At 43.5% G+C, this 25,649-nt stretch overlaps 2 protein-coding genes across 2 annotated transcripts; both read right to left on the reverse strand.

The window, feature by feature from the left end:
• Positions 1-4,417: 4,417 nt before the first annotated feature.
• Positions 4,418-16,062, reverse strand: fgf19 (fibroblast growth factor 19; the record flags this gene model as incomplete). Its single annotated transcript, XM_079217416.1, has 5 exons — positions 4,418-4,729; positions 8,202-8,305; positions 8,383-8,594; positions 8,682-8,744; positions 15,737-16,062. 5 exons carry the CDS (start codon positions 16,060-16,062, stop codon positions 4,418-4,420), a joined length of 1,017 nt encoding a protein of 338 aa, XP_079073542.1.
• A 1,895-nt stretch (positions 16,063-17,957) lies between these two features.
• On the reverse strand, positions 17,958-21,734 carry fgf4 (fibroblast growth factor 4; the record flags this gene model as incomplete). The annotated part of the gene is made up of 3 exons (XM_079217496.1): positions 21,446-21,734; positions 20,277-20,380; positions 17,958-18,134 (listed from the first exon to the last, which is right to left on the reverse strand). The coding sequence occupies exons 1-3, from the start codon at positions 21,729-21,731 to the stop codon at positions 17,958-17,960; spliced, it is 567 nt and encodes a 188-aa protein (XP_079073622.1). The 5' UTR covers positions 21,732-21,734.
• Between the last annotated feature and the right edge of the window lie 3,915 nt (positions 21,735-25,649).

Consider the following 25,649-nt stretch of genomic DNA (forward strand, 5'->3'; position numbering starts at 1 on the left):
CTACTCCCGAACATAATGTTAAATAACTGTCTTTGTATTAGATTATTATTTATTGAAGTGTAAAAATATTGTACATGCGTTTATATAAATGTAAAAATATATGTATGCAAATTTCTCTGTTACTATGACGGAAATCCTTTTAATTTAGGGTTAAGAAACCCACCATTACTAAATTATAATAAATATACAATTATAAAAGATCAAACTTAAAACAGAAGAAAATAACAACGATCAAACGCATGTTATTATATTAACTTTCTTCAAAGCTTTTTGTCACAGTTGAGAAGGACCTAACTGGTCCGGCCTAAGTTAATATCACAACACATACAGCAACAGCTCCTCCATTGGTTATCCTCAAAGATTTGCACAAGCTGGCACTATATCTCCATATATAATATCAGAGCTACCATCTAAATTATAGCCATGATTTGTGTGAATGTCAGAACACTAGCTAATTTATAGCTCAATAGTCAGTATACATATCAGAACCCCTGCTAGCTTACAGCCATGGCCTAAGTTAATATCAGAACACCGGCTATCATATAGCTATGGCCTAAGTTAATATCAGAACCCTGTCTAAGATATAGCTATGGCCTAAGTTAATATCAGAACATCGGCTGGATTACAGCCATGGCCTAAGTTAATATCAGAACCCTGTCTAAGATATAGCTATGGCCTAAGTTAATATCAGAACATCGGCTGGATTACAGCCATGGCCTAAGTTAATATCAGAAGACCAGCTAACATATAACTATGGTCTGTGTTAATATCAGAACACCTGCTGACGTATTGCCATGGTTTGTTTTAATATCATAACACCAGCTAACGTATAGCCATGGTTTGTATTAAACGTCAGAGGACTATTTAACTTAAAGATGGATTGTTGTATAAAATGACAGACCTGCGGCTAACAGGCCTGCTATTACTTATAGCATCGGTTTGTATGAATATCAGAACACTAGCTAACCATATTCTCAGTTTGTTTAAGTATCAGAACGCTGTCTAACATACAGCTCTATAGTTTGTACAATATCAGGACACTGGCTAACTTACAGCCCTATAGTTTCATTAAATTATTTTTAATTAATGTCAGCCCCCTGTGTACTTATAACACCATAAAATCTATAGTCTCAGTTCAAGTCCCAGGGAACTTTTGTATACCTTACATGGTTCTGTGCACTATTGCTGTTCTCTTTCAGACCCTTTGTCCACCTCCGAAGTCTCAACTTTAAATACTTGGAGTTCCTTACATATACATATGTATCTCTCATTCAATTACAATTAAAAAAAAAAGAAAAGAAGACTACTCTAGTCAATAAGCATGTTCATGGTTTGTTGATAGTTTATACTACTATAGTTATTCATTAAGTATACTTTAGGTCTCCACAAATATTATCCTTGGTTTCTTTTTAGGAATAAAACTGATTTGAAAGGAAGTTCATTGATTAAATGGGTTCAGTCATGGATTTTATGAAAACTTATTTGATAGCATAAAAACCCCAGCTAACATATAGCTATGGTCTGTGTTAATATCATAACACCAGCTATCATGTAGCCATGGTTTGTTTTAATATCAGAACAGCTGCTAACGTACAGCTATGGCCTGTGTTAATATCAGAACACTAGCTACCTTACAACCATGACCTGTGTTAATATCAGAACACTAGCTACCTTACAACCATGACCTGTGTTAATATCAGAACAGCTGCTAACGTACAACCATGACCTGTGTTAATATCAGAAAACCATCTAACTTACAGTCTAGGTTTGTATTAAACGTCAGCGGCCTGTCTAACTTAGAGATGGATTTTTGTATAAATATCCACACTGCGGCTTACAAGCCTACTCTTACATGGCATCTGTTTTTATGACTGTTTTACTAACAAAAATTGTACCTAGAAGGAATTTATATTCAGCCATATATGTCACAACTGATCATTTTATTACAGTCCACGTCATCTTCCCCCAGAACCCCCCCCTTCACCTTTGCTGTTCATATGCAAATCGAATCCTCCTCCTGGGACCACAGGTGGTCCAGCACCCCTTTGTTCTTAAAACCCAATGCTCCTTTGTAACACCTCAGCCCTCATCACTGTGTGCAGATGAATGTGACCCACAGCCGACTAGTGACTCTGTGCTCATTCCATGCATAGCTGATAAACAATAGTCCATCTTAAGTATTGTATTGTACACATAGACATCATTATATACATGTGCTAGTCCAATTTTGACAAAATAACCTAAACTAGTATAATTCTCCAGAACTCTACAATTATCAAAACATCTGACTTATAGCCTTGGTTTGTATGAATATCAGAACATCATCTCACTATATTCTCAGTTTTTTATAAGTATCAGAATACTGGCTAACATGCCTCTCTATAGTTTGTATGATATCAGAACATCGGTTAACTTACAGCCCTGAAATAACCCTTGACTCATCCCCTCTATATATATATATATATATATTTTTTTTTAAACACCCCCCTCTATGCTAATGCTACATTTAAACACACCCTCCCCACTATATGCTAAATTTAAAAACATACCTTCTATTTTGTTCCCTCCTCCTGTTCCCTGCGTCCTGTTTTAACAGTATGTGGCCCCCATCCCCTGGAACGTACCACTGGATGGATGAGGTAGAAAAAAAGTGCTTCCGCCCCCACCCCTAGACCCCCCTGAGCCCTCACACCTACATGTGATTTGCCGCCCCTCCCCCACGTACCAATGACTTTGAAAAAAAATAAAATGGCTTCCAGGTTGTTGTTTTTTTAAATATGGCGTAATTTGGTACGTTTAGTGCCATTTGGTACGTTGCGGCCACATGCGGTACTGTAATGTACCAGAAGTATACTACTAGAATCAACTCCTCCACTGACAGTGCTGTACTGGTTACCTTGGACAGTCCTGCCTCTCCTGCTGGATTTGAACAGCCCTCTTCCTGACTTCACATCTACCATGGCACCCTGTGTTGACCCCACAATTACAACATGTATCCTCTACATTATCCTTAAAGTTCTCAACTCTGTGATCCGCTCCACACGTGGGACACATGTCCATACCTCTGTTTCCTCTACAGACTGCTATATGTCCATACCTCTGTTTCCTCTACAGACTGCTATATGTCCATACCTCTGTTTCCTCTACAAACTGCTATATGTCCATACCTCTGTTTCCTCTACAGACTGCTATATGTCCATGCCTCTGTTTCTTCTACAGACTGCTATATGTCCATACCTCTGTTTCCTCTACAGACTGCTATATGTCCATACCTCTGTTTCTTCTACAGACTGCTATATGTCCATGCCTCTGTTTCCTCTACAGACTGCTATATGTCCATACCTCTGTTATTATTTCATCCCAGCTTTGTTTACTTTGTGACCTCTCCTGTTCTCTCCCTTCTCTCGGTCTCCTCTCCCACGAGAGACTTGGGTCCAGTCATCAGGATCTATATCATCATCATCATCATCATCATCATCATCATCATCATCATCATCATCATCATCATCATCCATGTCCTGAGGTCCCATCCTTATCCAGTCACAAACCAGTGTATGCCAAATCCAGATTAATTTACAAACACATGAAATCATTCATCATCAAATAAAATAAATGCATATGCTTTGATATGAATGTAGACACATATACAATCATGTGCATTTATTTTAAATGCACATAATTTCATATGTTTGTAAATTCCTTTTTAAAGCTATTTTCATCTTAGTCATATTTATCACACATTGTGCTTCGAATGCTTTGAAGACTTTATTCCAAATCTGTCAAATGAAACATGAAGCGTTGCAAAGCGTTGCTTTACAGAACAGGAAACACATACAGAAAATGCAACAGTGCATTCAATAAAGCATAGAAGGTCTTTACGGTCAAACTGCTGGACCTTTAATAACAACATGCTGGTCCTCATCTGCAAGGAGCAAAGTATTCCTCTTACAATCCACTGAGCCTCCCGCTGGAGCTCACACACCTGCTGGTGCAACACTGGGACCTATGGACGGTCCTGTGGGGCTACTGGGAGGTGGTCTGTCGTCACCCAGCATGCTACCAGTCTTTATTCCAAACTTAGCAGAGGGTCCAACACATCCTCCCTGTGTGCCGCAGGCTGCTTGTCGTAGAGGAGGAACCAGGACCCTCTGGGTGTTTGTTCAGTCAGTAAAGCTTGTTCCTGAAGGTGTAGAACAGAACATTACACCCAGTACAGGGTCGTTCTCCACCCTGCAGGACCCTGCCCTTGTGTTGCGTCCTGTCCTGTCCGCCTGGACCGTGCTGGCAGGATGGCGACCGTCCCGGCTGCAGGCTGGTGGGAACATGCAGCCTGCTGGTTCTACAACATGCAGGGAGGAGTGCAGGTTTCAGGCCACCTCGTGATACATCCGTTTACTGGCGTCTCGGAGCGACTGTCTCATCTCCCGTGGAAGCTGGGACTGTGGATGATCTGGGACAGCTTTCCAAACGAGTCCATGGAGTCCACAGGTTCTTCTGGCCGTGCCGTGCTCTGCTCCGGGACGTCCGGTCCAGGGGCCGAGGCCTGATCCGCGGTGCCGGCCCTCGGGAGGAACTGGGCCAGAGCCGGTATGCCGCGGTCTCGACCCTGCAGCCTCTGCCTGTGGTTCCCCAGACTGAGCAGAGCTCCGTGTCCGGCGGAGACGTAGACGCTGTAGCCGTCCGGCAGGATCTGCTCTCTGAAGGTGCAGTCGTCTCTGCTGTAGGTGAGCTGGACACAGAGAAGATGTTCATACACTTCCTGAAGTTACACTTGGCTGAGAGGAAGTGGCCCTGCACCACTGCAGGCTTTGTTTTGGATGCATTTTAGCTTTGATAATGTATTTATTTCATTTGATGTGACTTTCCATGCATCTTCATTATCTACGGCTGCCAATGTTTTTAATGTACTCTTCTATAGCAGCAGACTTTCCTCCTGTTTCTTTTCTTTTTGTTTCCTAGTCAGCCAATTTGCTAAAGTTTCTCCTGATGTATATTTTTTAAATATAAGTGGATTGTTGTTGATTTTATTTATTAAATGCTACTGGATGTAAATACTTTACATAAATAAAATCACCTGTGACAAGATTTCACAATTCTTTAACATTTCCTTTTTAACCCCAGTTGAGCCACAGACATTTTTCTCAAAAACTCTGAATGGTTTGCATCCCCATACTAAATACAGAATATCTCCTCACCCTCAAGGGCTATTTGAATGATTTCAAAAGGTAGAATATACACAAAACACTTGTGAGACCAGTTAAGAGGTTCATATAGCAGTATGTGTGTTACTGGTTTATTGATTGATGATAGAACACAGGAAAGAAAAGAAGAAAGATTCCAGGATGTATTTCCTCTTTTTAATTATGCATATCATTGCTTTGTGTTCTACTATAAAATGAACATTATCTCTGCAAAAGTTGACTTTGATTAAGTGAAGTTAAATATTTTTAGTAATTCATTTAGTGCACATTTCGTAGGTTTAGATCTGCTGAAAGCAAAAATGCCCTAACTTTCTTCCTGGACCTTGAACGCCTCTGGTTTCACAACAGAGGGGCTCTGCTCAAGCAGATGCACCAAAACATACCAAGCAAGTATCGTTTATCCATAAGTAAGAACAATACATACCAAGTATTGTTTATCCATAAGTTTCCCAAGTATTCAAGCTATGGACAAATCAATCAATGTATAGCTTTGTCAAGAAATGTGTATGTATGACAGCACATTATATAATTATATCATATTGATTTAGGGGTTATTAGGGTATTTTTTTGTGCCATAACCTTGTTTACAGCCAACACATGCACTTTTACTTGTTACTTGTTTATTAAAATGATTTATTTCCATGTGTTTGGCCTATCTTGCAATGGCAGGTTTTCTTTAGTGTATCGTTTGCTATAATATAATATAAATATGGAACTAGTGAGGCTGGTTGTATTGACTAGTATCCATACATGCTAGAAAGTTGAAAATTAATCCTAAATTATAATGGCAGTTTCCATTAGGATTTGCATGAATGGTGTTTATAGATAAAAGGCTTTTAAAAAAAATCTAAAATGTCTCATTAACAAAGTTCCTGGATGTCTGTTTACTTTGAGAGAGAGCGAGAGAGCGAGAGAGAGAGAGAGAGAGAGAGAGAGAGAGAGAGAGAGAGAGGCCAAGGTTGTTGTTGCTGCTGCTCTTTTCATTCTCTGCAAACATCCTCCTGCCGCTGGACAAAGGTTGATGAACTGCTGTCTGTTTAGTGAATGACCGACTGCATGCTGTTGTTTGAGCATGAAGCTGCTTCACAGCATGAAGCTGCTTCACAGCATGAAGCTGCTTCACAGCATGAAGCTGCTGCTGCTGCTGCACAGCATGAAGCTGCTGCTTCACAGCATGAAGCTGCTTCACAGCATGAAGCTGCTGCTTCACAGCATGAAGCTGCTTCACAGCATGAAGCTGCTTCACAGCATGAAGCTGCTGCTTCACAGCATGAAGCTGCTTCACAGCATGAAGCTGCTGCTGCACAGCATGATGCTGCTTCACAGCATGAAGCTGCTGCTGCTGCACAGCATGATGCTGCTGCTTCACAGCATGATGCTGCTTCACAGCTTGAAGCTGCTGCTTCACAGCTTGAAGCTGCTGCTGCACAGCATGATGCTGCTGCTTCACAGCTTGAAGCTGCTGCTGCACAGCATGATGCTGCTGCTTCACAGCATGAAGCTGCTGCTTCACAGCATGATGCTGCTGCTTCACAGCATGAAGCTGCTGCTGCACAGCATGATGCTGCTGCTTCACAGCATGAAGCTGCTGCTGCACAGCATGATGCTGCTGCTTCACAGCATGAAGCTGCTGCTTCACAGCATGATGCTGCTGCTTCACAGCATGATGCTGCTGCTTCACAGCTTGAAGCTGCTGCTGCACAGCATGATGCTGCTGCTTCACAGCACATGAAGCTGCTGCTTCATATCATGAAGCTGCTGCTTCACAGCATGATGCTGCTGCTTCACAGCACATGAAGCTGCTTCACAGCATGAAGCTGCTGCTTCACAGCACATGAAGCTGCTTCACAGCACATGAAGCTGCTTCACAGCATGAAGGCAGCAGGAAACCCAGCAGTTCCTGGAGGAATGTGTTCCTGAAGAGCCTCTGCTTGGTCAAAACATTTCTTAGCTGCATTTCTAGATTTTTTAAATGATAAATTTACCAAAGATCAGCATTGTTTTACTCTTGTTGTTTATATCAATAGTTCAAAGTGAACAATAATAAGTACAATCATGAGATTCATTATAGTTATGAGCAGGTGTATCATCCTCAATGGTCTATCTACTTATTTATGACCTTAGAGATCAAAACCTCCAATATTAATGGGATAAACTAGAAAAGCCTAAAGAGGGATCCACATTCAACACGTGCCCAGAACACACATCCCAACACACACACACACACACACACACACACACACACACACACACACACACACACACACACACACACACACACACACACACACACACACACACACACACACACACACACACAATACCTCGTTGTGTATCTGGCTCAACGTTAGCACAGAGCTCAGAGCACAAACTGATGATGGGATGCAAAGATGTTCAGTGGAAAAGACTCAAAGGTGTTCAGTGGAAAAGACTCAAAGGTGTTCAGTGGAAAAGACTCAAAGGTGTTCAGTGGAAAAGACTCAAAGGTGTTCAGTGGAAAAGACTCAAAGGTGTTCAGTGGAAAAGACTCAAAGGTGTTCAGTGGAAAAGACTCAAAGGTGTTCAGTGGAAAAGACTCAAAGGTGTTCAGCGTCTCCTTCTCTCTGGTGGCTCTGCTCACTAACCACAGCACGAAGAGAGGCTGAATACTGAGGATGAGGGGATGAGGAGGGAGGAGGTGACGGGCTGAGGAGGGAGGAGGTGATGAACTGAGGAGGGAGGAGGTGAGCATTGCTCACAACGCTGTCACAAGAAGTGACATACTGAAATAATAATGTAACAGTGAATATTACGTTTACTAGACAGCAATAACATTTCTCTTCCCCTGACACGTGACTTTTCATAAATATGAAGAATTAAATTAGTCTAATGAATAATTTTTGGGATGAATAATAACTTGTTCAACATGTTTGCATGTGAGTCCTGAACACTAAATAAACAGGTGGCCTCAAATGAGTCCTGAACACTACAGTACATAAACAGGTGGTCTATGAGCCTCACCGAGGAGAAGAGTCTTCCGTCGCCTTGGATGCAGAGAAACCGCGCGGTTGCTGCTCCCCTGATGACCACGCAGCCCGGGTCCACCGGCCGGATCTCCAGCAGGCCTGCAGGTCAAAGGGTCAGAGGGAACCTCCTGCGCTCACCACAGCTTTAGGTCTTTATTTTGAAATGTCCCACTTACTGTACGGAGTCTGCTGGGCCGAGCCGTGGATCTGCCCGTCCTCGCTGATCAGCAGGTGCACGCCCGGCCTGGCGGAGTACAGGTGCGTGAGCCGGGCCAGCGGGCCCCAGCTGTGGGCGGGTTGGGGGCCCTGGTCCGCTAGAGGCCCGCAAACAACCCCGACAGCCAGAAACATATTGACCAGGAGCAGCCGCATGTTCTCCTCTCCTCTGCTAGAGCGAAGCGAGCTGGGCTTTTACATGTGGCCCTTATCAGCAGCAGATAACCCTCTTTCCCAAAGCCAGTTCCTAGAAGCAGACCACAACACCCCCTGCACCACAGCCAACTGGAGCCCCGCTCTCCACTGGCCGTGGGCCAGCTGCCTGACGGACACATGACTGATCCACACGGGATCTTCATGCAACTCAATGTGATATTAAATATGGCCAAACACGCTCTCTATAAAACACGACTCAGGACATGTTCTAAAGCCCTTTATTAATACGGCACACATCCATTTATCCTGTAATAACTATTTGAGGACGTTGTGATTACATTGCTACTCTCAATGACTTCATCAGGTGAGTAGATGGAGTGGCAGCATGATCACTGTCATTAGGACTGTTTCTGGTAGATGATTAGCATGTGGAATGTGCCAGAAGACACTAATGATTCAGTCAAAGTCACAACATGCAGCGGTAAAGTTTTGTGGAGGAAACATACACTTAGACACTTGGTATAAACTCTCAATACTGGACTCATGGAGGCTTCATCTGCTGCTCCAAGGGGCTCATCATGGGAGTATCTTGTGTACCATGTATATTAGTACACTATATATACTTTATTATAGGAGCTGTCTATGGTAGAACTATTGGTACTTGAGTACTTTCTACTTCTGCTCCACCACAACAACGAGGGAATTATTGTATTAAACATACAAAATGTGATAAGCTTATAGAATATGTTATACTGTTGTACATCACAACAAGTAGTAGTAGTAGTAGTAGTAGTAGTAGTAGTAGTAGTAGTAGTAGTAGCAGTAGTAGCAGTAGTGGTCATACTCAGGCTGACACAATGTGCTTCATCAAGTCATTCTTCAAAGTCAGCGTAACATTAAATACACAATGCAGTGGCAGTGGGCTCATGCAGCAGCAGTACTAGTGGAAGTGTAGTAAGACGATTGGTACAAGTAGTATTGCTGTTATCCTAGTATTATTAGTCGTAGTAGTAGTACACGTTGCAGTAGTTTTATTGTCAGGAGCAGAAGGAACCTTGGCTCCTGCCTATAGACTGTGTCTTATATTAATGGGCAAGTTGCATAATTATGTTCCATAAAGTGGCACCAAAAGCGCCACCAAATGTTTTTTTATTTGTGGATAGGGCAAAGTCTGCCGATTGGTCTGAATCCAAGCAGAGCTGTGAGACTAAAAACACACTTCTTTCCGCTCTTATCGCGCTCTGGCCTGAGCTTCCGCTCCTCATCAGTTCCACAAGTTAAACTGTAATGGAGAGCAAACATCACAGCTCACCACACGGCTCGGATTGCAAAAGCTTATCTTTTGCTTTTTAGATTTGTAAATTGATCTTGTCTGTGTTTTGGGCGCTTTGACAAATGCTTTTCCCGTGTGCCAAACGTCTGCACAGCTCCGTCACTAGATGCCTAAGATCTGAATCTGACTTCATTCTTTTTGTGTTTCTTCACCACAGGAACACAGGAACTTTATGCAGAACAGAAATATAATACAAGAAACTGAAAGGACAAAAGTGATGAAGGATCATCTCGCATCATCAGGTGTAGATTCTTGGAGTAAATAAATGTACAGCTGTCAAACAACAACAAAGCAACCCGTTCCCATCTCTCTATGTGGTCACATCTCGTTTCACGGCACGCTGGAATATCCCCAACTTGTCCTGTTTTGAGTTCTAGTTCATCCTTCCTTCCAGAGGCAGTGCTTATTGCTGGATGTCTTCCGTCTCAGGTCGAGTCTTCATAACAACAAAGTCACCGGTGACCTCGGATGACCCCAGCCGGGTAGATCTACCCGGCGTCATACTGAGATCCTTTTTCATCTTCTTGTTACGCAAGCTAACTACCATGCCGGGTAGAACTACCCAACTAACTATCCAAAGGCTGCGACAAGCCGTCCCTCTAGGAGGGAACGCTGCGCTTTCTACCTTCAGACCATCGAGCCGGACGCTGGACGCCAATTTCTATCTTGGGTCATCACCAGGCTGGCCACCTTCACACCGGGAAACATCAACGGTGAGATCGACTAACATGTCTCTACAACAGCAGAGCGCTCTAATTGAGTGGATCGCTAACGAGAGCACGTCAGTGAGCAGAGTCCCGCTCAGGCTGACTGGTGGGACTACTGAGGTTAATTAAGTCGGTGGCGATACTGAGTGTGGACTTTGGTAACATTGGGGCTGTTATAGCTAGCAGAGTGCCTCCACTCAGGCTAATTCTGACAGCTAGCAGACTAGTGAAGAGTGTCCTCGCTGTAGACGCCCCTCTCTCTAGACAAGACTCTTTTCTGACCTGTTTCCACAGTAACACAGTGTTCCCGCTCAAGCTCACTGGTGGACACCAGTAATCACCGCTACCGTACTAGTGAGGAGAGTGCCTGTATGGCTCCTCTCCAGCCTGAAGACGACCATGACCTTTGACCCCCTTGTCTTGGCCCCGAGCACCTGAGGGAGGGCCTTTCTGAGAACCCGTGCATGAACTAACGCAGTGAGGGCCGCTAGATTGGTCGTGGTGGAACACCTGTCCAGAGGGCGTCATGTGTGTTTACTTACTCACAGACTGATGAAATGAGCCCCGCACAGCAGGCCGATCCAACGGGACTCAACCCGCTGACCTCTGAGTGGCATGGTGGTGACGATCAGTCAGAGCTGACCTGAGAGCCTTCAGGCTGAGCTGGATGTCATGATGTCAGGACGCCAGCGTTCTGTGTGCAGCTGTGCAAGCAACCGCTTCACGGGGTCACACACACCGACCCGCTATCAGGAAGCACATTGAATATCATGGGTTTTATTTAAACTTTTACTGTCCAGTAAATGTGAATAGAAACGTGGAAACATCAAAATCAAATCAAAACATAAAATGTATAAAAACAACACTGGAGAAAATTGTAATTTGTAACAAAGATTATTAATTATTAAGTGAATACATCGACTGATATTTCTGGCTGTACTATGAACATGGAGATATATTGTGACCCATTGTAATCCACTCAAAATAATCCATGACCAGAGTGGGTCCAGAGTGGTATTAATACATTTCCTCCAGCAGAGGGCAGCGGTGACGCTTTACAGAAAGAGAGGAGGACTTTGGAGCTGATGCTTTGATTTATACCGGCCAGGTTTACTTTGTCTCACAATACAAATGAAGGTATTCACGCTGAACTAAACTAAGCAGGTTCCAGGCTGCAGCCAGCTGCATGAGGAAGGATGTTTGCAATCAAACATCATGCTGCAGATGTCTGTGAGCGTCCAGCAGTGAAGCCATGATCACCTCCAGACACCAGAGAGAAATATGCTCTTAACCTTTTAAGCTCTAAGGCACTTTTTAGGATTTAGCTCGAAATAACATACCCAAACTAAAAAGGGTGTATCTCTGCAACCACAAGGGCTATTTGAATAATTCTGGTGTTATAATAAAGGCAACCCTTGTGAGCTTTTGGTCAGATGTGTAAATATTAGTATATATGTTGCTGGCTAAGAGCAAATAAAGATTGAAACACAGAACAAATAGAAGTTCCAGGTCCGCCTATAGAAAAAAGCACTTTCAGGATGATTATCTCCTTGAAATGATGCTTCACTAAGAAGAAGAAGAAGAAGAAGAAGAAGAAGAAGAAGAAGAAGAAGAAGAAGAAGAAGAAGAAGAAGAAGAAGAAGAAGAAGAAGAAGAAGAAGAAGAAGCCCTGAGGCTCTCCCACATCATAGCACAATATGTGAACAGTCTCTCTGCACTGTTTTCACTTGAAAAAGTGAAGCAGAACAAAGTCAGATTGGGTAAAGTACAGAGAGAATTCAGGCGAGAATGCAAAATTTGCATTTCGGCACATTTGCGCATATTTTCGCGCATCTGTGACATTTGAATTTTTTCATGTAGCAAACCTTATAGTTCACTTTCATATGACTTATGATGTTCAATACACTTGTATCAGTGTGGATTTACTGAGGGAAATGCATTTTTTCTTATATTTGCTATTTTCTCAATTTTTTTTCAAAATTTGCTGACTCAGCGATTTATGTTGCTGTGTTCTTTGGTTCATATCTCAGTGATGCTTTGTAGCAGAGGGATTTTGTGAGTAGATTTGGAATCTGTGTGGAATTGTCTTGCTTTTTGCTATTTGTCTTTTTCTGATAGCACCAAGCTACGGGCTGCTAGTTCCGGAAACATGCAGAGTGGGCTGACTCGTGACAAAATTATAACTATTTTATTTGAATAATTATTTTAGTTGGTGTTTGAGTTGTGTTGAAATGGCTGACTAATTATTGTAGCCCAGATTCTCTTGTTTAATTTGATGTGTAGCATCAATATATTTGTTCATGATTATTGTAATGTTTTACACAGTTTAATTAAAATTTTAAAAAAGGACCGATATCGGTCCCGCGGGGCTTAAAATTAAGACTCTTTAATAGACAGAAACGGACAAACAGCTTCTAAGCTTTTTGTTTCTTTGTCATCCAACAAAAACTGCATGTGAAGAAATGTGATTTTAAATCACAGCTTCAGGGTGACTGTGTTTTAGTTTGACTTATTTGTGGTTTGCGAGTCATTGTTTGTCTTTGTTTACAGTGATTGGACACATGTCCTTGAGGCTCTTCCATTGGGATGATAAACTATTCGACACCAAGTCAGAACCAACTGCTAAACAATATCTGTTCTGTTCTCTTACTTTGAGGAATGTGTTTTTCAGTGAAAGGAGACGTATTCTGCTCATGTCCTAGAACACGTTCACATGTTTTAGGTTCAATAAGCTCTTCAGGTCTGTTCCATCAGTGTCTGCTCATGCTGATGCTCATTGTCTGAATACGGGCGCTGTGGATTTATCTTTTCAATACTTTTTTCATATTGACCTTTAAGATGAAACAAGACATGAACATCCCACTTGTTACAACATGGGACCTCAAACTAAAGAAGTCACAGTTCTCAGATGTTCATGTTGTCTTCAGGCGACAGCGTTGCGTCAGTAGAATACATGTAAGAACTCATCACTTGTATTATTGGTGACTTTTTAAATCCCAGAAAACGTTATATTTTGGATCATTATTTTGGATCTCAACATGCCTTTAAATGCCCTGAAAGTAACTTTAAAGGAGTAGCTCAAGAATGTAGCATTGCACTGCCATACACTGAAGGCTGAAGCGCGTCTTGTTCTGTAGCTTCTGTCCTCAGCGGCTGCAGCGCTCACAGGAGCCTCGCGCTGCAGCCGCTGAGACGCCTGTCAGCTGTCCTTCACATCTCCACCTCATCCAACCAGACCACTGAACAGACGGTTGATGTTGTTCCCTGATAAAAGACAAATGTTTCTTCTTCAGCATGATATTAAGCTGCTTCACATTTGAATAAAATAGTCTATATCATCTGAAAATAAATACAATATTTAATTGAATGACCAGTCACATAGAAGCATTAAAAAAATAAAATACATCTTTTTTTTCTTCCCTAGCATATATTTTTGATTTATATTCTGTTGTTTACTTGCTGTTGCTCCAGAGTGTTATATTGTCCTGATAACATTACTTTAAAACAAAAGCACGCAATACACTAGTTTTTACTTCATTATTGAATTTGGAGCATAATGCGATTAATCTCAGAAAAATCATGCGATTAATCAGTTAATTGTTTTCTTTGTTTACTTTGCCCAGCCCTAATATATACATATATATATATATATATATATATATATATATATGTATATATATATGTATATATATATATATATATATATATATATATATATATATATATATATATATATATATATATATATATACATATACGTAGCAAGAAGGCTACGTAGAAGGGTTGTAAAAGTCAGGATCATTCTCACCATTCTTTTTTTTTATAAAGCAGTTTCAACTAAAGTGGAGCACTTGTTGGAGCTTCTTTTTAAGGTCAGCAGAGAATGTGGGTTAATACAATTCAAGGATGCTAATTGTTGTAAAAGTTTAAATGCCCTCTGAGACAAACCTGTGACTATAAAAAAAGAAAAAGAAAAGTTGTGGACTTTCAGTTCATAATGTAACTGAAATGTGAGTTTAAACTGATTGCAGCTGAGCTCCTGTCTGGGTCACAACCAGCCACATGCTGCAGGGGATGCGGCCCAATGCCATCCAGCACATCTGTAATTAAAGCAATGTTATTTGTAACACCCACTAGATTGCATTATTTAATGAATACCATTTTTGACACAAATACCATTTAATTGAAAAAGAACTGTATGATAAAAGGTCATCTTGGTACAAAAACACAGGTAAGGACATTACATGCACGGCTTCATGATTCATTCAGTTGGACTACATGTGCACAGCACATACAGTGGGACCTTTTATACAGCCCTGTATAAAACTACAGGACAACTGATAAAAACACTTGATACAACATTGTCATAAGACCACAGGACTCATAGCTACAGACAGTACAGTATCACATCACCACTTCACAAAAGAAAGCCCTGAACGCACATGTCCAGAGTGAGAAAGAAACATTTCAACAGTTTACAGTTCAGAAGCAGTTTGAGCAATAACATACGGGCCGTTCTGTAACTACAGGACAACTTCCTGATGCTAAATGGTCAGATCAAGTCAATTATACAAAATAAACATGTTCACTACATCCAGTCATTCATAGTATTTATTTTTCTGTCCAGGTTTGTTTCTCAGATTTTTCCCTCCATCTTTTGTTGCTTTTAAAAACCAAAAGAAAAGAAAAGACATTCCAATGACTTCCAGTGCTGCTGCTCTTTAAGCCTCATAACATCCTCATCGGCACTATTTCTTCAGTAGAAAGTAGTTCCATGTGGTGTTGTGGTTATCCAGAGTGACAGGGTCACTGCTTTTAGTGTCTCCAGGAGGAGGTCTCCAACCACTAGATTCCAAGAGGGAGGGCGGAGAAGCTTCTTTGTAATTTGGGTGAATTAACTGTGAGGATATTTGGGAAGATGGGGTGATGTTGGGCAGTGTAATACCACCAAGGAGTGTTCTGTGATCAGCGAGCAGCAGCCTTTCTGGAAGAGTCCACATGGCCAGCCGCCAGCCTCCACCTGAGCACAGTGGCCACAGCAGGAACCTCTCTGGAGAGGTAGAGGGCAGAAAGGTATTCTACTGTAAACACGAGGCCCAGCATGCAAAGCAGTGATACCGGAGAACGCTGAGCACAGCTGTGAGCACCAGACACACCAGTACACCTGAACGCATCCCTGCTGACAGAGACTCACAGGCCCTGTAACAGGAGACGGCCGGGACGAGCAGACGGGGACTTGTTCTGACGGCTTGACATCGCAGTAGCGGGCCGGCTCGGCCTGGCTCGGCCCGGCCCGGCCCGGCTCGGCCTGGCTCGGCCTGGCTCGGCCTGGCTCGGCCCGGCCCGGCCCGGCTCGGCCCGGCCCGGCCCGGCCCGGCTCGGCCTGGCTCGGCCTGGCTCGGCCTGGCCCTGCCTGGCTCGGCCTGGCCCTGCCTCCACACCATGCTGGTCTGCAGGAAGCTCAGCCTCAAGGCCCCACAGACACCGTTTGCATGATATTTGCTTGAGCTATTTGCAACTCAATACTAGCGAGTGCGTTCCTCTGCTCTCATGTTGTGACTGCAGACTCCTCCACAGAGGAAACTGTGCTGTTACATGCTATCAGGTTACATATCTCTGGTTACATACATATATCTCGGAGGAATGTGGAAGCTGAGGTTTCAAACCTCTTGGATTAAAGACTGAATAGAAAAACAGGAGAGTAAAGAATAAACAACAGAAAACCGTTCACCCGTCCGTCTTCCAGCATGGCTTGTTGATGATTGTTGGATTTATTCATCAATTGCTCCAAAGCGAGCCAATGGAACACAGTTCACCTCCAGACAGCAGCTTCAGTGGCTTAAAGCCGTCCTCCACCTTCAGTTACTTCAGGTTATATTTACAAAATATATAAAGAAAAATATAGTGTTACTGGGCCGAGCATATAGGACAGTCCAACAGCTGTCTGTGAATATTTCTCCCATGATTATCCTTTCTAAAAGTAAATTGCCGGGTAAAGATAGCCGGAACGTGACAAGGCAACGAGGACAACATGGCTGCCAGAGCCAGAGCCGTCCTCTGAGACAGAAGAGACCAGAAGAGAAGGATGAACAGTAATGCTGGAGGACGTGCTGCTTCAGTGAACAACAGGGAACTGGAAGCTGGTTGTACTGGACCTGTGCCAAACTGTGTATCCTCAACAAAATGAGCTTATTTTATCCTTAGTGTGTTGCTGTTTATAACTGCAGGAGGAAGTGACGGGAGAGGAAATGCACTTAGTAAATGACATGATGTATAGCCTGAGAAAGATTGTGCTTCAAGATTATTAAAGAAATCATTTGACAGTGTGAGAAATATGTTTATTTGCTTTCTTGCTGTTATAAAATGACAGCGGCAAAAGTTAAACGTTTATCTGACTGAGTTAGGAGTGTTTTATTGCTTATGAATTCAACTTTTCATGTGTAAGAGCGAGACTGATATGTCTTCTTTCAAAAGATACACAGCGTGACTTTAAGTGGAGGCAGAGGCGATGAGGGGAATGACACGTCTTCACCGGCAGCATGTGCTACATGTCTCACGGACTCAGACCAGTCCAGAAGCTACCTGACAACACACATAACTTGACGGAGGATAATCCTCTTCCACAGTCACGGTTACAGTTCCTCCGCTGCATTTCAGCACTTTGACCTTGCCTTCAAACGCCTAAATTCCACACTTATAGAATGTCAAAGAGGATGCCGCTCTCTATCTGCCGTCTTATAGGTCTGACTGAGACTGACAGCAGAAAAGTTCAGAGTTCACCCCCCACCCCGGCAGATCTATAAACAGCCCGGTGGAGGTTGTGGGGGTTCTTCTTCTTCCTCCTCCTCCTCCTCCTCCTCCCCCTCACCCAGCAGTAAGCTGCTACTGTTTCAACCAGGAATGAGGCTCCACACAACAGAGCTGGAGCGTTAGCGATCAGTGCCACTGACACCAAAGACACTCCTGCCTCATCTATTTTTTTGTCTCATTTTTTTTAGGCTCAAAAAGGTCCTGTTTTTTTGAAAATAATATTTAGAAAACAAACATTGTACAGCCATAAACGTGCGCTGTTGCATATTTCCCCATCAGTGCAAAGTTAAAAACCAACATCCGTAGACAGGAACCCAAGTAGCAGCAAATATCGGATAAATTAGAAAATGAAAACATAAATAACGCATTCCCCCAAACGGTGACAAGACTTAAAAAATGGTTAAACATAAATAAAAAAAAGGAATATATACAAAGCTAAAGAAATATGATACACTTGCATAAGTGAAAGTGCATCATGGTTTGGAATCCCCCCGTCTCCATATTGAGGTGAAGTCTATTTATGAAGCCACTAGATTCTTGGCAAGAAATGTGTCACCGTCATGGCGGGTGACACTCGGTTTCCTCTTTTTGTTTTGCCGTTCTTACTCAGGCCGATGAACATCCTCGGGTAAGCCTCGGACTCGTAGGCGTTGTAGTTGTTGGCGAGGAGCTTCTCTCTGAACTTGCACTCGTTGTTGTAGTGTAACTGAAAGAGGAAAGAGGGACACACATTTTAAAATGCTGATTGTTTGAAGACCGAGACAAAACAAAGATCCTGGGACGTGTGTGTGTGTGTGTGTGTGTGTGTGTGTGTGGGGGGGGTTCTTTGTGATTACTATCAAACAATTGCTTTATTTCTGACTACAAGACTATTGTACAGTAGTTGTTTCAGTCAATTCAATTCAATTTATTTTGTATAGTCCATAATCACAAATTACAAATTATCCTCAGAGAGATCAGGAAAAACTCCCCAAAAAAAACAAAAAGAATAGTCAGAAATTTAGACAAAGGTTTTGATTGTCAAATGATGAATGATGTGAATGAGGCAGGACTCAGGACACCATGCTCTGACTGGAAGTAATAGGATGTGATCTGGCTTCATGAGGCTGTTTCAAATTAAATTTAGTTATTAACGTGTTTCAGACTGTTGTATTCTTTAAAGGTGCAGCATTTAATAACGAGAAAAGAAACAGGGGCCGCATCTCACCTCTACTATTGTGTCCATACAATCTAAAATGTACAGTTATTAACCAAGCATACTCCTACGTGACAGCAGGGCGAGAAACCCTTACATGCTGAGCGCCAGGACTCCCAACTGGGTCTAACCTCAGGGCCGGGGTTTTCACCTTTTTCACAGTTTGAGCTAGCTAATGGAGCTAGCTCAGGAGAAAACTACCTCCTCCTCCCCATGAAGCGGACGGAGCTCCACTAAGGGTTAGCTAAAGGAGTTAGCTAAAGGAGCTAGCTAAAGGAGAAAACTACCTCCTCCTCCTCCCTATGAAGTGGACGGAGCTCCACTCTTCCACTTTGGAATTAATCCAATAAACAAACTGTCAAAATGTTCATGCAATAACCCTGAATGTATTACTGAAAGGCCCCGGGACAGCTCTACTTCCTGTCGTCTCCTGCCGGACTTGAGGGCCGCTACGGGACTCACTATTGCGCGGTGGGCTAGCTGCTAGCATGCTCGTTTCACTAGATATCTCTGCAACACAACGCACAGACGTCTTTGAAACAACGGCAACACGGCAACCTCTTCACGTTCTGTTGATGATGTTCATTCCTTTCATGTTTCAAATTCTGGCCAATTCTTCCACATTGCACCTTTAAAGAACTGTATGTCCTCACATTGGTGCTCAGAGGTGGATCGAGTGCCGTCAGGTATCCGTGACGTCAGCAGTAAATTCTCCATTCTACGAGCTCATAGCATCATTTCATTTAGCTGACGCTTTTATCCAAAGCAACTTACAATAAGTGCAATTCCACCATGAGTACAAACTCAGAACAACAAGACTCAAGAAAGTACAATTTCAATAAATTTAAAACACAAAGTGCCATTAGTAAGTGCTATAAAGTGCTACTACGGCGCATCAACTAGCTGGATTCAAGCCGGGGGTTCGATTCTCAACTGAATCGTGCTTCAAACGTACCAAACAGCTTTGCTTTGCTAGCAAACATCGGTAGCACGTCCCAGCTGTTCATACATCTTTGGGGATAAAGCACACAATCCACTTCAATGCTGCTTCTGTGTAAATGTAGGAATGACTTTTTCACATGTCTGCATACATGAAGCAATATGTGTGTTTCACAGTTAATTATCTGATATTTAGTCTTTGATTTTATATCGCGCTTTTCTGAATACTCAAAGACGCTTTACATCGGAATCATTCACCCACTGATGAGAGGAGCTACCATGCAAGGTGCCACATCAGGACTATCTAACTTTCATACACCGTAGGCGCAACTACGGGAACAATTTAGGGTTAAGTGTCTTGCTCAAGGACACATCGACACAGGCTGGCGGAGCTGGGGATCGAACCGCCGATCCTCTTATTGGAGAACAACCTTGAGAACGACCCTGCTCACCACTGCGCCACGGTCGACCTTGAATATATTCATTTTTGCATTCATGTGCAAATGAATAATTAAATAACACTTTGTTAGAACATCGCTAAGTTTAGGAAGTGGTGCAACCGGCTCCTGAGCCCCACCTTGATTTTGTATTTATCTTCCTGTAAGACCTTTCAGTTTCACTGTTTGAAAGCTAACATTGACGAATACATGCACATTGCAGGACTTTTAGCCTGAACGACAGCAAAGCAATACACAATGAGTCGGTCGTACTCACAGATCCGTACAGCTTTCCCCGCCCGTTCATGGCCACGAAGAATTTGCTGCGAACGCCGAGCAGAGTCACCACTCCTCTCTCCACCGGAGAGATCTGCAGAAGACCTTCAGGGGAAACAGATCACACTGAAGCATCCCGTCTGATGGAGAGAAGCAACACGCTGGCACTGTGTGTGCAACACAAGAGCTGGAGGAGAGCTCCTCAGACAGCTGAGTATTCTACCTGGTTGGGGTTGGCTAGGTGTGGCTCTGCAAGCTGATCTCATTGATTCATAAAAAAAGAAAAAGTATGGACTAAAAGTGTGTCATGAAATCCTAATCAGAGTGTGCGCTTAACCAAGGTATTCAATCCCCTAAACTGGGCTTAAACCTTATTAAAGATCTCCCAATATTTCATAAAACTCTCATGTTGTTTGATATGAAATGATAATTCAGAAGTCCCAAAAGACCAATAATTCCTCTATGCTTTGGGATGTAACATAGCAGCATCTTGTCAGGCGTCCGTCATTATTGTATTTGTTTGTAAGGTCAGTTGTAATAATGCAGAGGTATTTGATATTTGCTGGTTTCCTCCCGTGGCCTTGACGAGCTGCTCCTTTGTTCCTGCATTTTAAAATGCTTTACACTGGCTGGAATTCCTCGCAGAGATTCTCTGTAATGTATCTCCCTGAATCTTTGTGCCTTGTCTCAAAATAGTACCGAGGCAGCACAGAACCCAACAGGCTCTACGTTCTCCGGCAGCCTGTCGGGTCCAGGTCCTCCACCCTGACCGGCTTCACACGGGACGGGATCACATGGGACCCGGTACAGAATGTGTGTTGTTATTCTACGTGTCTGCAAATGTGAGACAGTGTCTTTAATCCAAACAGATGGTCCAGGCCTGGTCCTAACTGTAGGTGCTGGTCTGGGTCTCAGAGCTCTGTTCCACACAAGGAGCCAGATGTTGGAACCATGGATCAATACTGAGTCATCTGTAGCGGGTCACTGACAGCTTGGCATGAAACATGCAGAGGAAAATGATTTGGTTTATCATTTAGTTTATTTCCTTAAAGATGTGATCAGCTTCAACGTTACTGTTGTTAAAACAATAGAATGTAAGCAGAGTTAGAATAAAGTGTCCAAAGTGAGCGCATGAAGAAGCTGCATATACATAATGAATGCAGGACTTACTGTGCCGGTTCTCGTCGTGGACTCCCGTGATCCTGCCGTCCGGCAGCACCTGGACGTGGAAGCCGATGCCCACGTTGCAGTAGAGGCGCCGCAGCCGCGTGATGCCCAGCAGGTAGTCGCTGTCCCGGTTCAGCTCGTCCCGCTTCTCCCCTGGGATCCGCGCCAGAGACCGGGAGTACAGGGCCTCCCAGCGGGCCGCGGAGCCGTTGGAGCCGCGGGCGCATCCCAACAGTCCGGCCACCAGGACCAGCACCAGGACGGTCCGCAGGGCCGCCAGAGAGCCCATCCCGGGTCCAGGAGCAGCCTCCCGGCGTTATCGGTCACTGAAGCGGGGACGAGAAGAAGAAGGAGCGGCGAGGAGCGCGAGACGCTGCGCGCATTCCCAGACCACACGCGCACTGAGCTGGAGCGGCGCGCGGGGCGCCATGCGCCGTATTTATACCCGAGCTCATGACGTCACAACCCGCTGTCACACACCGAGCAGGCTGGAGCTCATGACGTCACACACCGAGCAGGCTGGAGCCCATGACGTCACACACCCAAAGCAGGATGGAGCTCTATGGAAATCAAATAATAGCTGTCTTATCTGGGAGAAAAGTCAGGAATACATGAATAAAGGCCTTATTATGATTAAGACCACTTCTTTGTGAGGCGTTCACTATCAGCAGCAGAATATCGTACTGATGTATGGGAGGATGTAAAATAGGAAACAGACCGTGTGTCCAGACAGGAGACAGTTCTATAAATGAACAATAACAGGAAAAAACACAACAGGTCCGATTCAGCCAAATGAACCGGCTCTTAAGACGGGGAGGGAGCCACGTCCTCCGGGCCCTCGGGCCCTGGGGCCCGGGGGCCCGGGGGCCCTGGGGCCCTGGGGCCCTGGGGCCCTGGGGCCTCAGGGCACAATGCTCACAATAACAGTCAGCAGTGACAAGTGGCTGTCATTGTTATGTCAAGGCGGAGTTACTCTCTGTAATACGTCAATAGAGCGTGTAAAAGTTTGTGTAATTAAACACTAATATAAACCTGTATGACGAGAATATATATATATATATATATATATATATATATATATATATATATATATATATATATATATATATATATATATATATGAATCCTGAAGTTTGTCTTGTTTGTGTGTTCTCATTATTTGATGCTGCTGTCCCTTCATATAGACCCTCTGTGTGTTTTATATTCTGGGATGGTCAGGATGGTCAGAGAGACCATCCTGTGGTGCTGATAACAGGTCCTGGTTCTGGTGAACCAAAGCCCTCAGCATGGACCACAATAATTCCTCCAGCCCGTTAACTCCTCCTGGAGGGCTAACAGGGACCAGGAAGAGGGCGTCATATGCAAACCATTGACCTCTCAAACTGCTGGACTTTAAGGACAACGCAGTACCTCCAGGACCACTGATGGACCACTGGACCTCCAGAACAGCTTATTCCTGACCACTGAACAACATATGGAATACTATTGATGGACTCCTGCATCTCCAGAACAGCTTATTGACCACTGGAAGCAAAGATAACTTATGGGCCGCTAGACCCCTGGACCTCAGTCCTAAGGGACCTCAGTCCTGATGTGAGAACTGGATCACATGCTGGAAACCAGATGACTGACATGCCATCACACCTTCAGGGAAACGATGGATTGGAGGACCTCTGCGCCACCAATATGCTGAAAATGCACAAGAGCGATAGATATGGCGGATGTGATGAGATGGGAACACTGGTCCTGAATCTGAGCTGCTTCAGAGTGGTCCTGAATCTGAGCTGCTTCAGAGTGGTCCTGAATCTGAGCTGGTAAAGAGTGGTCCTGAATCTGAGCTGGTAAAGAGTGGTCCTGAATCTGAGCTGGTAAAGAGTGGTCCTGAATCTGAGCTGGTAAAGAGTGGTCCTGAATCTGAGCTGGTAAAGAGTGGTCCTGAATCTGAGCTGGTAAAGAGTGGTCCTGAATCTGAGCTGGTAAAGAGTGGTCCTGCATGAAGGACCTGCAGGCGTGTGAGCCGAGTACCAGCAGGTTCTGTAATCTCCTATCATCACTCTTAAATAAACTAGTGTTGCATGTGTCCCTCCTTTGTAAGTTACAGCTTTATTTAGTGTTGTACTGAAGTCTTTGTGGTTTCAGGTTACATGTCCACAATGAATTATGCGGAGGGAAAAGGTTTTACATTTCACTGGCTGACAGCTGCAATCAGATCTTAAAATGTCTCAACGTTCAACACAAGCATTCATCCCCTGACGTGTTTATTCAACACTTCCATGCGCTGCTTCTTCTTGTGAATCCAGGACAATGATGGTCCAGGATTCAGAATTGACTTCCAATTATCACTCATTTAGACGAGGGGAAGCCGCTCACCGCCTGCTTTTGTCTGTTTGTTTGCTCCAAGACTTTATTTTAATCACAAATCAAGCTTAAATGTTGGAAGAATCTCAGATAAAAGTCATTTTCCAACATTGAAAATATGGTAACATGTGTGAGGTCTCAATGTTGTAGTCATCAAAACCTCAGTTTGTGATTATTAGGGCAGAATTCAATTAATTATTTCGTCCCCTTATTCCTTGCATCCATGCTGCAGTAATCAAGCAGCCTAATGCCGTGTTCACACCAAAGCAGTTGCGAATTTTCGCAACGCCACTTCGCCTATATCGCAGGTGAAAAATTCGCTCTATGTGGTTAATCCGTTTTTTCGCAACCATGGCTGGAGAAAGGAGGCGGGGCTTATCTCTGTGTCTTGAAAGCATTTACTATTTCCTTCATCCACCAGGTAAATAACCACTAGTTCTGCTTTATACTTGTTGAGGAAGTCCCACACACGTGGGAACATCAACCGCCCCGTGTCTGGGTTCATAACATTATCCGTAGTCACACACAGCTCCGACTCCTCCAGGACGAGTGTCTGAATAATGAAGCCGCTTCCAGCGCTCCTTCAGCGGACCAGCAGTTTCATTCAGTAACGGCGGTGATGCCGGGCGGAGCTTCTATCTCCGTGTTTGTGAAAGCATTTACTATTTCCGCCATTCAGCATTGAAATAACCTCTAGTTCTGCTTTATACTTGTTGAGTTTAGTTTAGTTTAGTTTATTTACTGGATCCCCGTTAGCTGACGCCTTAGCGGACGCTAATCTTCCTGGGGTCCACAGAAAGGACAAAATACATACAAAAACAAGCAAAACATAACGTGAAACAAACAGTTAAAAATAATACAAACAGAATCAAAACAAAAATAGTACAGTCACATACCTAGTGCAATTCAACCATAATTTATACAAGAAAATCAGATGACCAGAAAGCAAAGGAAAACGTTAAGTGATTGATGTCCTGAGGTGCGCCTTTAATTGTTTTTTTGAATGACAGATTATTACCAGTGTGAGTAATATGAGGAGGTAGCGAATTCTAAGCATTAATTGCACGAAAAATAACTGTTTGTTTGAGGAGGTTTGTTCTTGGGGTTGGAGGTATTAAGTGACCTGAGCTATGTTCCTTGTGAGATGGTTGTGTCTATTAAATGTATATTGTAATTGATTGAAAAAGCAGGTGTCTGATTAAATATGACCTTTCTGAAAAACGTGAGGAGGCTATAGTGAAGTAGAGTTTCTACTGAGAACCATGATAGGCGAGAGTGCATATAATGAGTGCGAATTGAGTGCGAATGAGTGCGAATTATGAGTGCGAGAAAATGAAAAATTATGAGAAAATGAGTGCGAATTATGCGAATTATTTGCTGGAGTTGAAATATTTGAACGCCGGCGAAAAAAGCGAAAAAGCGGAAAAGCGGAGTTGGGAATATTCGCAACGCCATTTCGCCTCTATTGCGCCGCCCGGCGCGTCTATGCATTGACTTAACATGTAATCTGGTCGCGCCGCAAATTCGCGCCGCGTCCGGTGTGAACACGGCATTACACACTGTATCACACTGTATCACACACTGTACCACACTGTACCACACTGTATCACACACTGTACCACACTGTACCACACTGTATCACACACTGTATCACACACTGTATCACACTGTACCACACTGTATCACACACTGTATCACACTGTACCACACTGTATCACACACTGTACCACACTGTATCACACACTGTATCACACACTGTATCACACACTGTATCACACTGTATCACACACTGTACCACACTGTATCACACACTGTATCACACACTGTATCACACTGTACCACACTGTAT

The sequence above is a fragment of the Taurulus bubalis genome (genome assembly GCF_910589615.1).
Source record: "Taurulus bubalis genome assembly, chromosome: 4".
In the NCBI taxonomy this organism is placed as follows: Eukaryota; Metazoa; Chordata; class Actinopteri; order Perciformes; family Cottidae; genus Taurulus; species Taurulus bubalis.